This window comes from Botrytis fragariae (genome assembly GCF_013461495.1).
Source record: "Botrytis fragariae strain BVB16 chromosome Unknown tig00000163, whole genome shotgun sequence".
In the NCBI taxonomy this organism is placed as follows: domain Eukaryota; kingdom Fungi; phylum Ascomycota; class Leotiomycetes; order Helotiales; family Sclerotiniaceae; genus Botrytis; species Botrytis fragariae.
The window spans coordinates 1,198,645-1,215,993 of record NW_023500999.1 but is presented as its reverse complement, the minus strand read 5'-3'; the positions used below and the strand labels follow the sequence as shown (position 1 = coordinate 1,215,993).

Genomic DNA, 17,349 nt, shown 5'->3' with positions numbered 1-17,349 from the left:
AAAGCCCCCTTCTCATTCAGTATTTGCAACTTGCAGAAGATTTTACTCCTCAAGTGGAATTTCTTCCTAGTGTCATTCTTTCCCCTTAGCTTGATTTCTCGGCACACTTAGGGTCGGCTTGGTCAGGAGTTGAGACTTCTTTCTTCATTTCAATGCTTCTTCCATCACACATACACCTCTTCACGTACTCCTTTGACAACGATATCCAAAAAGAAACAAGACTCTTTTGAAAGTGGCACACCTTTAAAGTACACTGTTTCGTTTATCACGAATCTCTTTAGGATACCATAATTCCTCTGAGATTAATTCTTCGAATCTATCTTACAATTCAAAGATTCGATAATCACTGTTCTTACTTTTTATATTGTTTCCTTCCTACTTGCTATAGTGGAGATAATTTAAGTCTGTCCCCTTTATCAACATGTCATTCTCCAGCTTCTATGATCAACCACTTCGACAAATTCTTTCCGAAGTCATTAAATTAAGCCGCCGCGAAAAAGCCCGCCACGATGCGAATATCTTAGCCACGTCAAGCAAAGCCCTTCCAGACATTGCACTCGAAATTCCACAAATTGACTTCGACAACGCTACTCCAAAAGTAAATGAACCTTCTCTGGTTGGCATCGATCGGGCCCTTCGCCAGATCGAGAACGCACGGAAACTACTTGAATTTAAAGAATCTGCAACAAATGGTACCGTTTCAGTCATTCCTATCAAGACCAAAAAATATGGCACTGTTCCAGCTGTTGCCGACGCAGGGCTTGATCGAATCAGGGCCGCTCACTCTATATCTGACATTACAGATTCACCAATTGAGGCATCTCGGAGAGTATTTGGGAGTGAGGAAACTATATCAAATGACGCTGTTCCACTTGTTCCAGTCAAATCTAAAGCGCGCAATTCTGTTCCGGTTGCGACTGATGTAGGACTTCACCAAATCAAAGACGCCCAATTTACATCTGATGTTACAGATCCACAAAAGGCCTCTCAGGTAATAGTTGGAAGTGAGGAAGCTGTATCAAACGAGGCGATTTCAATTGTTCCAGTCATGTTCGAAGAGCATAGTGCCGTTACAGTGGCTACTGATGTGGGACTTGACCGAATTAAGGCCGCTCTCTGTACTCCTGATGTTACAGATTCAAGCGTCAAAGTCGCCAATTCTACTTGCGACGTCGCAGTCTCGCCTGTTAAAGTCTGCAAGTACTTCTTGAGTCGCAGAGGATGCAGATACAAGCATAACTGTCAATCTTTTCACGATCACAATGCCATGGCTAATCCTAGGGAACAATGGGCGGCCAACGATGCCAAAAACAAGCTTCAGCAAGTTCGCACTAATCAACAGACTGCCTTTATGAGAGAAGTCCTTGCACTTAAGAGCAACAATGCAAACATCCCTGTTGCTGTCGCTAAACCTTCAAAGCTCTCCCCAGAACGCTCATTAAAGAAGAAGAGGCCAGCTTGCAAAAACTTTCAATCTTCTGTTGGCTGTGTTCGGAAGAATTTTCCATTTCCACACGACGAACCGGAAAAGCTTATTGACGACACCGTTCCTGGCGAACTCCTGGAAGTTTCCAACACCATCTCAAGCAGTCAAGTTCCCAAATATCCTAAAGCCATATTACACAAACGCAAGACCAAGAAGAAATCTCCCAAAGCCACGGTCGTCAAAACTTCTGAGCCTGAGCAGGTTTTTTCGGCTGCCAAACCTATTGTATGGGGAGGCAATCCTAATTTGGGTGATGAGGCCTATTGCACCAGAGCCATTCTCCAAATATTTGGGAAATTCGCTCCGACGAAAGAGGAAGCTATTGAATGGTGTAAAGAGATGGGCGTAAATCGAAACTTTCGGCATTTCAACAACTTTGACAATCTTACTATGTGGGGTCGGGCCATCAATCTAAATACCGATGAGTTTCTGATCCATATCGGATATCTACCAGAAATACCCGTGCAATTCACATTCAAGATGCAGCTCTATATCAAAGAACTTAGAGCCGCTTATGAAGCAGAACAGGCGAGGCCAAAGTATGATACTTTCCATCGTTTCGATGACCTTCCTAACGAGCTGTGTATGAAGATCTGGGGGTTTGCAGTTAGAAGTGGGAGGACTCTTACAGTCAGTCTTAACCGGGATACGATCTATACTGAAGGAGGTCCTGGTTTATTCAAACGTCGACGTGGAACTTCACCTTCACCCTTATGGCTTGTCAACAAGCAAGCGCAGAAGGCATGCATGTTGGATAAAAGCTGTGCATTCTACTTTGGCTGCGATTATTTCTCCTCGCGATTCGATACATTATTCCTCAACGATTCCGCTGAAAATTTCAATCTTTATGCCACTCAAATTGCCCAGTGGAGAGGCAACGTTGTCCAACGATTGTCCTTTCCTCATTACAGACTTTGCGACATCACCGACATGCGTCTCTTTGCCACCAGTCTCTACAAAGCTTTCCCAAATCTTATTCGCCTCGAATTCAGTCTTTCAGATGGGGAGTACTGGTCCAAATATCGAGAAAAGGCTCATAAAGTCGTCGAAGGAGCTGATACTGAAATTGCCAAGGTATATAAGAGACGTGGTGCTAATATCAAATTACCACGTGTTCGTTTTGTCCTGGTACCAGAAGAACAAGCTATGGGAATGGGTATCGGTGGCATTGGTTGGTAGATGGGGTTGGCTGTTGATCTGGAGGTGGTTTGCGAGGAAACTGTGGAGTTCTTGATTGTTCTTGATAGTACTTGGGTTGGATTTTATGCAGAAGGGATGGTTGTTAAATAGTTATGGATGAATGTCTTGAGTCGAAATGGAAGATTGACATTATTGAATCACTTGAAAACGGTTGACTTTGCAGAAAGGTTGGTGACACGGATGATACAAATGCGTGCCTGTGATTTTGGACGGGATGGTTGTTGTTATGATATATACTTAGCTGAAGAGCAACCACGAATGAAATGTAAGTTCACGCCACTGATATGGAGGGCAATTGACTGAAACAGATTTTTTTGTAGACATTTGTTTTGTTAATTAGAACCTACGATTTGTGTGCATATAAAGTTATAAAACACTACTTGAATCCTCTCATCTTCCCTATCTATCCTAATCCGCATCACCCTTCTCACTTTGTTCACTCCCATCCTCCCTTCTTTTCCCTATTGATCCACTACTCTCACTACTCTCACTCCTCCCAACGCATTTCCCACTACACAAAATCGACAGTCCTGATATTTGGAGACCACCTCTGTCTAGTGTCCCTTATATTGTATCGATTGATGCACAGGATCTCTGGGGAATTAAATTGTTCATCTAGTAGGGATCCACAAAATAATCACGAATAGTGAGAGGCGAAATGTGATCTCAGTAATGTTAGCCACCGTCTTTCTCGCTGCTATGGCCACCAGATCTTAAGCTCATAAGCCCTCTTGTAGATCTGACCATATTGATATGATGTGTATTCGACCGTTTAGTACAGCAAACCTCCTAAATCCCGTAGCAGCAAAATAGCATACCCGTGAGCGCCCTTGGCCAGCAGGGCGCCAATTCATGTCTTGCTTACCTCTTGGGCGACTGACTTTTAGTCTCAACCTCAAGTTGACTGCTGAACCAATATTATCATTCTTTGAGCCCAAGAACCATGGCCACATTAGGTTCAATCTTAATGTCGAGAACATTGGGAGCGTTAAGAATACTTGACTTCAAGCTTCTAGACAAACCATACAATAGTTGAAACAAAATCATCACGAGAAACCTCGTTAATTTGACTCTGATCCAATCATCTTCGCTCCAAATTTTCGAAGTGATTGATCACAGAATATACCTCATTGTGAGTATCCAGTTTGCAAATTCGACAACTCTAGAAGAAGATGTATTTCGTTTGATATTTTAACTCGCTGAATTAGTAAACGCTGCCGAGCCAGCACAACTCTTGTATTGACGAAGATGAGAATAACCAAAACTTCATACAACCATCTTGAAACAAGTACAGACAAAATTATATCAATATCATCCAGAGTACTAACCATCATCTACCCCTCCCACGTGATCCTCGGACAACCTTCCCCATTCCACCCCCACCCCACCACGCCCTCAATCCCAATCACGTCATTGGTTTCATCTACATCGGTCCGCGGACCAAAATTTCACAAACTTCTGACAAAAATGCATCATTGAGAAGAATTGCATGTAAGAGTCATTCATCACTAGACTCATCACTAGATTATCAAACATTTTCATAATCTTTTCCGAGAAAATTATCTCGGGGTAAATTTCCAATTGGAGATTTTGAATTGATTGCCAACTGGATTTATATATCTACGTATATATATATACATATATTCAATTTCTCTCATATATAAATCTTTCTTCCTTCCCTCCCTCCTCTACAGACAACATCGATAGACCAACAACACACACATACACACACTTCAAACTCACCACACTCACCCCATCCTCAAAATGACCATAACCCTCCACTTCGTGCGCCACGCCCAAGGTTTCCACAACCTCTGCACCGCCAACCACACCCTCCCAGACCCGCTTCTCACCCCCCTCGGAAAGGAACAATGCACGACGCTCTCTCAAACCTTTCCCTCCCCCCAAAAAATAACCCACCTCGTCGCCTCCCCCCTCCGCCGCACCCTCTACACAGCCCTCTACTCCTTCCCCAGCGCCACCGCGCGCGGCATCAAAGTCATCGCGCTCCCCGAAATCCAAGAAACATCTACCCTTCCCTGCGACACCGGGTCTGCACCTGCGGCACTCGCGGAGGAATTCGCCGGGAGCGTGGATTTGGGACTTGTGCATGAAGGGTGGAATAGTAAGAGTGGGAGATGGGCATCCAACGCGCCAGCGATTGAGAAGCGCGCGCGCGAAGCACGGGTTTGGTTGCGGGAATTGGGGATGCAGGCGGAGAGGGAGGGGACCGAGGATGTGAATATTGTGGTGGTGACGCATGGAGGCTTTTTGCATTATTTTACCGATGATGTATGTGCTCTTATTTTTTTATATTATACTTCTGTTATCTATCCTTCACAACTCGAAATTAAATCTAAAACTAACCTTTTTTCAAATAGTGGGAAGATTCCTCCCTCTTCGTCGGAACCGGCTGGTCTAATACAGAATTCCGCTCCTATCATTTCCGCGCCGCCGATTCCAGCGATCCCAATGCCGCAGTTCAAGAGACGAAAGAAAGTAGAGAGAGAAGGAAAGGAACGGAGAAACCGCTTACGGATGATGAACAGAGGAATTTGAGAGCTGCGGCGGAGAGTGGATGGCAGCAAGATGGGTTTCAACAGAAGGTGAAGAATGAGGAGGGGAAGGAAGTTGAGGTTGCTGCTTAGGGGGTGTGGATGATATAGATCGTATAGGTATAGGTATAAGGAGATGGATGAAGGTTTAGGACTTATATCGTTGAAAGAAATTATAGATTGCATATAGATTTTGAATAGATCGGACAGACTCGGGTAGATTTAGATGGATAGACAGATAGTTCGCATGCTAGAAAGCAATCATAGAATTCACTTATTAGTAAACGGTGCTATGTAAACTAGAATCATAGCACATATACAGACAAGTCATTATGTTCATATTCCTTGAGTATAATCCCGCACTGGACAACCCTTCAAAAAGCCAAACACACCAAGGACTTCTTGACAGATATATATTCATTGATAATCAATGATCTCATACTGTATACCTATATACCTCTCTCCCTTCTAGCCTCGTCACCCCCAATCACAACCCCCCTTCATCAATCCACTCTCTGACCACCGTATCCCTCTCCACCGCCCCATCCCATCCCGCATCTCCAACCTCCATCTCAGTAACCCTCTCCTTCGCAGTCTCATCCGCATCACAATCTTCATCCCATTGCACTCTTTCTTTCAATTCATGCATTACTACACTTCTTCTCATTAACTTTGTTAATTCTTGAGCTTGTTGTTTAAAGATATTGTTTTCTTTTTCTCCTTCATCTTTTTCTTCAATCTTTCCCTCATCCTGTGATATGTCTTGTGATATATCATATGCTTTCTCTCCAGCAAACAGAAAAGAAGAGTAAGTAAACAACGATCTTGGTATCCGTAACGATGATTTAGCAGGTGGGAAGAGAAGATTTGATTTTCGGGATTCGAAAAGGGCTTCATGTGGCTCTTCTTCTTCTTCTTCGGTTGCGTACTCGTTTGAGAGATCCGGGTATGGAAACTGGGGATCAGGATAGGGGGAGAAGTCGTTGGCTTCGATAAAATCTGTACTTTCAGAACTAGATGTCTCAGTGGGTGAAATGGATGAGGGGGGTGGAGAAGCGGGGGGAGGAATGGGCCATCTTTGTGGAACCGAGATGCCGGAGGTGCGAAAGAAGAGGATGGGCGAAGCGAAGGGATCAAAGGTCTGAGATGGAGATGAAAAGAGACGAGTTTTGAGGGCGTGGAGGGTCAGAGTTGTCCAGGGAGAGCTTTCGTATAAGTCTAATGTTGAGAGGCGATTGTAGGAAAGATTTTGTGATGAATCTGCGGATGCAGAGTGAAAGATTGAGGGGTCAGGTGTGGTAGAGATGGGAGTCCAGTCAAAAATTCCATTATGCACTATGAGAGAATGGATCTTAGTGGGTGAGAAGGAAGAGGTAAACGATTCTGTGAGGGCGAGAGAGGTGGCAAGAGTACCGCCAAGGTATGATCCATAGATTAGAAGTGGTCGTTGGATTGGTTTTGGATTGTTGTAAAAATAGGTTGAATCCAGAGGTTTAGGCTCCTGTAACAGAGAGGGCAGGTAACTTTTCAATAGCCAACTATACGTTTGAAGTGTATCATGAACTGTGGTAGCGGTCAGTAAAAGCCATGGGATCACTTAGGAAGTCTCTTTTCGGTAAAGAACCGAGAGATTGTACGCCAGATGACATGATTGAGATTGTTTACTTACGTGGTATGGGAAATGCATGAGATCTTTGTTTGCGAAATGAAGTTTTAGGGTCATGAGACCAACGGTAGGGTATGTTAATGACAGGATATGAATTCAATAACCATGAAGGTGGATGAAATGATGAAAGTGGAGAAGACGGGTATGGTGGTAAGTAGATAACCAGAGGTGTTTTGGGCGAATTGCGAAGGAGAAATCCATTGTGAATTCTGTATGCATAATATTAGCTTGATTGTCATATTTTTCAGAAACGCCATGGAAATATGTCACTAACCAATGTTGAACATGTACAAGAACCCTTAAGCGATTGGCACGAAGGCGTCACCTACTGTTACTTATTTGGTGGATACTTACACCACAACCTTCTATCCATTGCGTTGGTAAATCACCCATCATGGCGAACAAACTTGCTCGAGAACTCACCCGAAGCCAAGACAGCTACCAGGGGAGGAAGACCACTTGATCGTTTTCCACACGTGATGCGTGAATTATCTCGAATAATTTGGAATGCCATACCGGGGGTCTTTGCTTCACGGTTCGGGCTAGAACAATGACCGGATAAATAGAAAACATAGATTGACAACCTACTCGACGGTAATGTGTCCCGAGATACCACAAGCGATATCATATTTTTCCACTTGTAGCGGCGCAGCTGTTGCCAATTGTCTCAATTTTTGCGCTGGCCATTTCTTGATTGTAACTCGTGCAAATATGCGACATGTGCGAATACTGTGCCCATATTCATATAAGCGCATTACTAACGATTTCGACTCTGTGATGTTGACTGTAGGAATAAAGTACGATATCAAATTTGCGAGATACCTTGCGCGACACTACCTACGTCTTCAATCAGCGGTACCCTTGAGACCCGTCGTCTCGTCTTGTTATTTTGGAAGCCTTTGAGGAATTTCATTAACATGCAATGCAGCATAGACTCGTTTGGTGGTCGCCAAATCTATAGCTTGCGCACGAGGTTGGTTGAATGGATGGAAGAGCGTTGACTGAAAATTATCGGCTTGACTTTCTTGCATCGATTGAAAATGGATACCTAGGTAAACTTTTTTTTGGGCTGACAAGGGATAGGTGACGCTAAGTCTGATGGAGTAATAAACTACCAATAATCATCCTTTTTACTGAAACATTACTAATTTATTAGTTATAATAATTTTATCTATCTACCACCCAAAACAGTGGGTCGGTAGATGGCCCAATTATTTCTACGTATGCAAATTGCCTCCCGCGCTGATACATACTAAGTACAGAGTGCAGTGATAGTACGTACCTGTCATGATGATTTGCTCAAGAAGACCTTCCAATGATTTCACCCCTCGATCCACATATCATTTTCCCCCCCATTTCAATCTAATCCCTTGTCCCCTGAGCCAAATAATCTGAAACTAACTCAATTGAGCTGACAGGCAAGCTCGCTAAGAGACAGAGACAGAGAAAGAGAAAGAGGAAGAGGAAGAGGAAGAGGAAGAGAAAGGGAAAGCTTGGGCATACAACTTGAGAACTTGTACTCCCAAGGTAAGAGAATTGAAGCGCCGCATGGGGGGCAGTGCAAGTAGGAGTCGATACACAGCATTAGCATGCAATACTAATTATAAAAGAGTAAGAAGGGCTGTCTGCGTCGAACAATGATTGGTCAATGAGGCATTTTAATACAGACATTTTTCGAAGATACGATGTGACGAATCAAGATGGAGGATATAAAGCGTTGAAAAAAGGGTTCCCATACATATGATAATGCATATGATACATGATATACGAGTATCATACTGTCCCTTTTTATCATTGGGAGACCGTACCTACATATGATTAGATCAGCACAGCCCATGGAGAGTCATACAAGCACGAATGACCCAAAAGCAAGCATGTATCAGAATCATCTACACTCATGTACATGTACATACATGTGCATCACTCAATCCCTTAAAGGATTGGTATCACGCCCAGCCCTGTTGGTTAGAATTGCGATGTTCCCCATTCCCCATTTAGTAAAGAAGACTTACGCTACCAGTGCCGCAGTCTTGGCCGCGCACAGAATGCTCGACTATTCATTGCCTTCATGTTGGCCGAGAAATCAATCAGTCAATCAATCAATCAATCACACTTGAACCCATATGAGAAGAAAAGGGGAAAATGATCCTCTACCTGGGTAATCGATGAGTGTATATATACACATACATATATATATATATATATATATAGAAAAAGCAATATATCTTCAAACATCCTTCATCAACTCTCCACGTTGTATCAGACTTGCACCTTGCCTAGTACTTACCTCATCTCACAATATAAAAAAACGCGTAAGATTCATGATTCAACATTTCACAGCATCTCCATAATTGAACATCTACCTAGTTAGCGGCTGCATGGATCCTGTCTACCATTGCACGGACTTCCAAATCCTTCTACCCCTGCCTAACCTCACCATCCTCTTCTCTCATTGGTCCATATTTGGATTCCAGATTCACAAATCGAACATTTGAACTCAGACTTCACTCAAGAGAGAAGTCAGAAAAGTCAATCTCCAATCTTCTCTCCCCTTAACGCTTGTTCAACTCCACCAAAACCAACCTTGGGTATTGTGGACGCAGTCAAAAAACATTGAATTCCCTCAATCTACAATTCATTTCTCAATACAGACATTACACATGTTCTTTTCTTCTCCTTTTCATTTATCATACTTTCTCTACAGAGAATCTTCGTATCTTTGACTTACATAATTCATCTTCACTCCTGGTGAGTACGCCCTGTGCTTTACGTACCCCGTTCGCATGGAGTTCAACTTAGCCTACCTTGTTCCAACAACTCACGATATATATCTAGCTATCCAACTCTCACTATCCAAAAAAACAACATTCAAAAATAGCTTTCTTCATTTCACGAACTGTCAAACTACCCATTCACTTCTTCATGGCTTTCAGTTGAGATAACCCTTTCAAGTTGCGTCCAGCAATTATCTCACACAAACTCTCCATCGAGACGCGCACGAACACTCTCTAACCAACCAACAAATTCACCTACAACATGGCAAAAAGGAATTGGGCAAAATCATGCTGTGGAGTGATGAACAGCATTCTAGCAGCGCTGGCATTGTATGGGACTCTGTACCTAGCAGTACTCATCTTCGAAAGAGGAGCTCTTCCAAAATCGCCATCTGAACTTTACAAGAAACCCTCCCACGGATCGTCTTCTGAACATGGTTTTGCACCTGTACCTCCTCCACCTGCGACACTACATATCGAAAAGATCAATCCAAATGCAAATTGGTTTAACAGACCTGAGAGTTTGGTTGTTCCCAAGGATGACTATTTGGGAAAACGACCACACATCGATACGGTTGCGAACCTAACAAAATTAGTAGAAGAATGCAGAGGATCATACAATAAAATTGAGAAAATGCCATACGTTTTCGACTGTTTGAATTATATGAATGAGGGCGAGAAGGAATATTATTACATGCCGGCACAAGGAGAACGAGCAAGCGAGCAGCCCCCCAAGTTGGCCGAGTATCTCAATTCAGATGGTCGGGATAACTCTTTGGCTCAGTATCCATCGCAGAAAGCTTATTCAAAGTCATCATCTGGTCAATGTAATGGGCCCATTGTACCATATCACACTTACTGGACTGGCCCTGCGACTTGGAGAGTGGAGCTTTTTATAAAAAGTTACTTCTACACGCAAAATCTTCCTTGCTCAAGGTTATTCATATGGTTGGATGGAGACAGGGACCCAAATGCAATCGACAAGTTTATGACCCGGGACCCGCTCTTCAAAAAGTTTGTACCATTCGTCGAAAGGGGGGACATAACTCTGAAATTGTGGAATTTTCCCTCTAGAATACCACTGCCACCTGGAGATAACACGGATGGACGTGGATATTACAAAAACTCAGGAAAACCTAATGCAAAAGGCGAGGTTCTGGTAGCGGATGGACTTATCCGAGATTCAAACGATCAGGAATGGTTGATATTGACAGAGAAGCAAATGACATTCTTGCCGGTTGCAGTTTCAGATGCCATGAGATTTGTTGTTTTGCACATATATGGAGGATCTTATTATGATATGGATGTTGTCATGCTACGAGATATGCGACCGTTACTCATTGGAGATGAACATTCATTTGCAGAACGTTGGGGAGGACACTCCAGTCCTGGTGACTATAACACTGCGGTGATGTCTCTGACAGCCAATTCTTCTTTATCCTCTTATCTTTTACGAGGTGGGGTGAGGATGGGATTAAACTTTCATCCTCGAATCATTGGCGTTATGGCTGTGAAGGATGGTCGCAACCAAGAATTCAACATGTTGGAGACTGCCGCTTTCGACCCGATATGGACCGAATTCAACTGGGATAGGTTAGGAAGATGTACAGTTCCATGTATCAAAGATTATGGACAAGTGTTTAAAGGAAAAAATGCTTTCCCAAATCATGATGAATGGGAAAGCTATGATGGACCACAGCTGAAGCTAGCCTCCGAGACCAAATCAAAACATTTCTGGGAAATGAGGTCTATTGAGGAAGCAGAAGTTGAGAAGCGTGAAGTTACAACAGAACGAGCAACAACGGGAAATGGTCTCGAAATGGTGACTGTTGATCGAGCAGCATTAAGCAAAGCCGAATATAAATTGGAAGAGGACAAATATCCACCTACAAATCGAACTCTAGAAAACTTCTTCCGAGGCGCATGGACATATCATATTCACAACCAGGTAGGTTTACTAAAAAGAAATTGGACAAGAATTTGGCTAATAATACTAGTGGCGCAAAAATCCTGAACCATCATCATGGCTTAATGTCATTCAAAGAGCGCAAGATGGTTTCTTCTCTGGTTCTCGCACCAATCCATACGGCGAGACATGCAAGGTCTTGAATTACCTCAATACGAAATATCTTGGGAATACGCATAAACTATCCGACATGGATATTTCGTGAATATCAACACCCAAGACGGGTTCTTCTTCAACGCAATCTTACGAACAACACAGTAAATATGTGTATGAAGTCAATGTTAAAAATAAAATAAAGCATTTAATTGGTGGGCGCATGCACATATACTCGGATTTGAGTAATGGTACACATATACACGGGGCAAAGACATATACAATTGTGCATAGCGGGCGTTTGATGTATTCGTACATTAGTTTTTTAGATCCTTTTACCCAATGGATCTGGGTATAGGAATGGAGTTTATTTAGGGAGTTATCACATGGATACGTACATATATAGAAAATATATGAGACGGGTTAGGATTTAGCAATGCTGTGGGAATTCGCAGTAGGGAGAAGAAGGGATGGCGATTTGTGTCTATCGGCTACCTATCTAGCATTGTATCGTATATAAGTGATTGGATGGATTGGGATGGGATGGGATGGGGTGTTACTTGAACATTGCGGGTAGAATGTTTAGAGAAGTTATATACCCTTGAGTATTTTGTAGGAAAGATTAAGAAATATGAATATGAAAATGAAAATGAAAATAAAAATAAAAATAAAAATGAATCGTATCTTGTGATGGGATTTTCTAATGTGGAATTTTGTTTTTGGGATTGAGGTATGGGCTTTCCAGACGGGAGATATCGTATTGTAGATGGCGCGGTATAATCTCGATGCGATGAATGACTGAATGAATGACTTGGTAGGGATTCTTCGTTAGGTCAGGTTTTGGGTTTGGGGTATAGATGGTACTGTTGGCGTTGGTATAAGTGTTAATAGCGTGGGACGTTGTGTCGAGACAAAATAAAAATAAAGCGGATTTGGAAGGGAATGTTGTGATGTGTGATGTGTGATGTGTGATATGTGTGTGTATTGATATTTAGATTAGGGAGGTTAGGTATTTATTAATGGGTTGGAGAAAGAAGGAGGGAGGGGTGTTGCTGGATTTTGTTGATGGATTCCGTTGATGGATTTCGTTGATGGAGTGAGTTTAGTGTATATGTATCAAGTTTATAAGTAGATTGGATGCTAGTGGTTTCTTTTAGAGGAGAGAGGGTTGGAGGATAACTTTTGGGGATTGGGGGTTGTGGGTTGTGGGTTGTGGTTTATGGTTTGTGGGTGCTCGGTATTTTTGAGTTGGTTTGATGCTTATTTATCTATCTATCTCACGTTCTTCAGTTTCTGGTGCGCGGAAATTTTTGTAGTGGGTAGCGAGGTAGGTTCGAAGTAAGGCTGTCTATCTAATAAATTAATGTTTAGGTAAGATGAGATTGAGATTACCTTGATGAGAGATCTATAAATACCTACTCCCTACTTCCTACTTCCTAGTCATTGTGATCTTTGGATTAGGTTTTGACTTTCGGGTTTATGTTGTAAGACAGAGAGGAGAGGAGAGGCGAGGCGAGGCAGGTTATTTTGCGCGGTGTTGAGCTATCGTTCTTTCTTGACGTTTTTTTTTTTTTTTTTTCATCACGGAGGTACAGTATATGTATAGATCTTGGATTTAGGGGTTTATGATGCGCGAGTGTATTTTTCTTGGGGAGGGAAAGGGGTGAGGATAGGATTGGTTTGGTTTGGGTATGGATAGGGGGTTGAGTTTGTTGAATGAGAGATTTGTGAGAATCCTGATTGATTGAGTGTATCGGTCTGTCTATCTGTGGGTTTCCTTCCTCCTGTGCTTTTGAATTCGATGATCTATGGTTTGAGCGATATACATATTCCATCTTCCATATTTCTTTCCATACGACTAGGTCGTAGATCTTCACATGCATACCCAGCAACCTTTACTTATGGAAGGGCTGAAAATCCAAGATGAAGATTATCCTAGCTCATGCATGCATGCATGTCAGCGTGAGGATGAAGATGAGGTCAGCAAATACTCTTCTCTAGGTATTTGCTAATCCTTACATATCCGCGTTGCGTTCCTTGCATTGTGCTTTTTTTTTGTTCTTGAGGATTTCATGTATAGGGATTGTCTTGGATTGGAAATTGGAATGGATTGGATTTGGGGGGTTTTCTTTTTTGGTTCGGGAAGGGGTTGAGTGTGTGGATATGGGTATGGATGTATTTATATATATGCATATAAATTTGACTAGGGCTTGGGTGATACGAGAGGTTTGTGTAAGTTATATGGATGGTAGAGGGTGATTACGAGATCATCTAGAACATTTAATATTTTTCTCGTGTTTTTGTTTTTTGCCAATCTTCTGTAACTCTTTTGTTTGTTTTGTTTGCGAGTCTTTATTTTTACATCTTCCTTGTTTTGCCTTCTGTTGTCGTTTTCGAATTTGTATCTCGTGAAGGATTTTACGACGTCGATCTGTTAGAAAACAGTTGGAATTTCGAGACTTGCATTTGTATTTGTGGTTGGGCCGTGATTGAATTGTGCTGCGCACACAGTTGGAAATACGAATATCGATAACAGACTCGTTACGAGGATAGGGCAGAAAAATAAAAAGGAAAAGGAAAAGGAAAAGGACAGATTGAGATATATCTCCCTTGAGGATTGTTGCCAATATCTTCAGCATTGTCTCGACGAAGAACGACTAAATCACCATTCATCTATTCACCCTTCGAATTCTTACCTCAATCCGTTCATCTCTAAATCCGCATCATCGATCACTCCAACACTACAAAATGCACATAACAACCACCTCCCTCCTCACCCTCCTCTTTTCCCTCTCTATCCCCTTTCCATCTCCGCGATTCCGACTCCCGCTCCCGCTCCCGCTTCCAAAACCACAAAGGAAGATCTGAGCTACCTAGCGGAATTATTCGCCTCCGATAGCTTAGCTAGAAGTTTCAAATTACGAGCCGATAGCAAGTTTCCTTCTTTCTTCTTTCCCCTTTAGAACGATCGCTAACCAATCTCCCCAGGTCAATTCCCCCTCGCAGACCCCTCTACAAATAAAAAGGTCTGCGGACGCGCATACGCGCGCAAAGAAACGGACACGGCGTTTTTTGGAAAACAGTGCTGTTGCATGTTTTTGCATACGAAGGATGGGGCGGGAGGGAAGAGGAAGGTAGAGAGGATTAATGGGGGTGGGTTGGTGGGGGACTGTTGGAGCACAGGGAGGGGGGATTGGGGTTAAGGTTGGGGCTTGGGGGAGGAGAAACGAGATTTTGGGGAGAGGGAGGGGGGGCGGAGGATGCGATGATTACTTGCGGGTTGGATGAGGGGACGGGGGTTTGTGAGGAGGTGTAAGGGGGAGAGGGTTCTTGGGGAAGAAGGTGGTGGGGGTGGTGATGGGTTTGTGAGTGTATCATGGGATTTGTTTTTTGTTAAATTTAGCGGGCGTTGAGAGATAGAGAAATGTTAAGGTGTACGGAGTGGAGTGTCTTGGTGAATGGGATAAAGTGTATACTAGCACATGCCAAACACATACTGGGTAGATATATGTAGATAGTTGTCCATACGGGATGCGGAATTCAAATGTACATAAGATTCGGAATTTCCAAATTCAAAAGATGAAAATGACTATTGTTCAGTACTTAGATATACAAGTACCAGCAAACATGGAAATATATTGAGATAACACACAAAACACAATTTCATTCATCTCACAAATAAAGTCAAGCACGCATATGCATTCAATATGTATTTCTGCAGCCCATATCTAAGGTAGGAGATACCTATCTTGAGGTAAGTGGTCACTGGGTACAGCCTCAAGTAGTAGGTTCCAGACAAAACCCCCCAAACCCCAAACCCCAAACCCAAAATTTCAAAATTTCCCACTGACACGGCCGGAAATAAGCTCTCCAAACGTCCTCTTATTCCCAGTCGATGTCTTTTCGTAAAATTTTGTCTCGTTTTGGAAGGATGTAGATGGATTGCACAGTGCAAATTTGTAGATGTGCAACAGAACTTTTGGTTGGTCATATGTATCACGTGCTTTCTTTACCGCTTGGCAGAATGGGGAATTGCTGAGGGAGAAGGGGGTTGGGCTTGGTGTGTAAAATTGGTAGTGGTAATGGTAGGTATGGATATGTGATAAATGTAGGGTTCATAGTTAGATATTGAGTTGGGAGGTAATGCGTAGGAATGGATGAGGTTGATTTGATAGCTTTTTTATTATAGAGTTACTTGATTTTGTATCTTGTATGTATGTATGTATGTCTGTATGTAAATACCACCTTCTGATCAATTCTAAAGAGCTACCGAATCCATACGATCCATTCTAACAAAATTCCAATCCCATGAACAACTGACCTACTACCGGTGTACAACTCAAAAAGAAATACCCAGTATCAAAGTCTCACGGAAGATGCGATCCTCAAATCTAGATTGAAGACTGTGAAACAGTTATTTGTCAATTCTCGGATGAAACATTATGGAATACCTACCTACCTACCTCCATACTACTATTGCACTCGCCACTCTAATGCGCGATTTACTCCGATCGTTCATCTATTTTCTTGGGCGAGTTTGCGGTGAGCTATCGGAAGACTGTCTCCTGTGATGTGAAGTGAAGATCTCTGGAGGTGAAGTAGCTCGAGTAGTTAACTGATACACCGATGAATAAGGAGTTGCGAATAATCTGTGCGGGATAATCACAGGCAGGTTCACATCCCAGCCTAGGTTTATAGTAGGTTATAGATTAATTTAACCACCACGTCAACATCCACTACTAGGAGATAACTTCTAATCCAAGCCTGTTTGGCGCAGTGGTAACGCGTAGCACTTGTAATGCTAAGATCATTGGTTCGATTCCAGTAATAGGCAATCTTTTTGAGGTTTTCATGTGTGTTGATTTTTTTTGCATTGAGCGTTTGTTTGGTTTTTGTGTTTATGGTTGTTTGGGGTTTGAAGAATGATTTGGCTCGTTTGTGTTACTGGACTTTTGTTCATTTGATCGGTGGAACTGGGACTCCAGGGGCTGTGGAGATGTGTGGGTTATGGATTGTGGATGTGGATCATGAATATTGGCCTGCATGCAACCTCTGTTAGCGGCACGATTGTGGATTCATATACATCGTACCGTGGTATTGATTTGATCTACATTTTGTTTGTGAGAATTCTGGCATGATATCTAGATAGAATGATTTTAGTTCGAATATTAACATCGAGTACGTACCTAGCTTTGAATGGCATCGTTTCTAAATCATCGCCTTTGAAGGCTCAAACTTGTCATTAGACGAGGTAGCGTCTCCTCGATCGGAGTGGATTTAGTAGATTTGAGACCCCGTTGAAGTTATCCGGGTCAGGTGATGTTGATAGAGCGTCAATATATAAAGTTATCCTTGATGATTGCTAGAAGGAAACGAATTGGATAGCTATAGGATCTCATTGAACAGTAAACAGGAAAGATATCTTCATATTGAATAGATCTCGAGAAATACGTAGAATTGACTTGTCCAGTTACATAATACCGGCTACTAACTTTGATCCATGAGCTCAATTGATTTCAACATCAAACCTCAGCATTGTCAAAACAATAAACAGAGGAATCAGAAATAAAATAATCCATTCGGTACCTACTGCTAATAGCAGGTACTCT

At 42.5% G+C, this 17,349-nt stretch overlaps 6 protein-coding genes across 6 annotated transcripts; 5 read left to right on the top strand and 1 right to left on the bottom strand.

Moving 5' to 3' along the window:
- Positions 1-421: 421 nt before the first annotated feature.
- On the top strand, positions 422-2,665 carry Bfra_009959 (uncharacterized protein; the record flags this gene model as incomplete). Its single annotated transcript, XM_037340294.1, has 1 exon — positions 422-2,665. One exon carries the CDS (start codon positions 422-424, stop codon positions 2,663-2,665), a length of 2,244 nt encoding a protein of 747 aa, XP_037189517.1.
- A 1,785-nt stretch (positions 2,666-4,450) lies between these two features.
- On the top strand, positions 4,451-5,560 carry Bfra_009958 (putative phosphoglycerate mutase protein; the record flags this gene model as incomplete). The annotated part of the gene is made up of 2 exons (XM_037340293.1): positions 4,451-4,978; positions 5,068-5,560. 2 exons carry the CDS (start codon positions 4,451-4,453, stop codon positions 5,332-5,334), a joined length of 795 nt encoding a protein of 264 aa, XP_037189516.1. The 3' UTR covers positions 5,335-5,560.
- Positions 5,561-5,728: 168 nt separating this feature from the next.
- Bfra_009957 (uncharacterized protein) lies at positions 5,729-7,662 on the bottom strand (the record flags this gene model as incomplete). The annotated part of the gene is made up of 3 exons (XM_037340292.1): positions 5,729-6,804; positions 7,331-7,449; positions 7,496-7,662. 3 exons carry the CDS (start codon positions 7,660-7,662, stop codon positions 5,729-5,731), a joined length of 1,362 nt encoding a protein of 453 aa, XP_037189515.1.
- A 1,456-nt stretch (positions 7,663-9,118) lies between these two features.
- On the top strand, positions 9,119-9,461 carry Bfra_009956 (uncharacterized protein). The gene is made up of 2 exons (XM_037340291.1): positions 9,119-9,186; positions 9,275-9,461. Exon 2 carries the CDS (start codon positions 9,286-9,288, stop codon positions 9,400-9,402), a length of 117 nt encoding a protein of 38 aa, XP_037189514.1. The 5' UTR covers positions 9,119-9,186; positions 9,275-9,285; the 3' UTR covers positions 9,403-9,461.
- A 482-nt stretch (positions 9,462-9,943) lies between these two features.
- Bfra_009955 (putative snorna binding protein) lies at positions 9,944-11,852 on the top strand (the record flags this gene model as incomplete). The annotated part of the gene is made up of 2 exons (XM_037340290.1): positions 9,944-11,629; positions 11,679-11,852. The coding sequence occupies 2 exons, from the start codon at positions 9,944-9,946 to the stop codon at positions 11,850-11,852; spliced, it is 1,860 nt and encodes a 619-aa protein (XP_037189513.1).
- A 2,464-nt stretch (positions 11,853-14,316) lies between these two features.
- On the top strand, positions 14,317-14,943 carry Bfra_009954 (uncharacterized protein; the record flags this gene model as incomplete). The annotated part of the gene is made up of 2 exons (XM_037340289.1): positions 14,317-14,650; positions 14,729-14,943. Coding segments are annotated over 2 exons (549 nt in total), but the record flags the coding sequence as incomplete, so codon positions are not given.
- Positions 14,944-17,349: the final 2,406 nt, after the last annotated feature.

Coding starts and splice junctions, on each gene's coding strand:
- Bfra_009956 (XM_037340291.1), top strand. CDS start 9,286: ATGGATCCTGTCTACCATTGCACGGACTTCCAAATCCTTCTACCCCTG.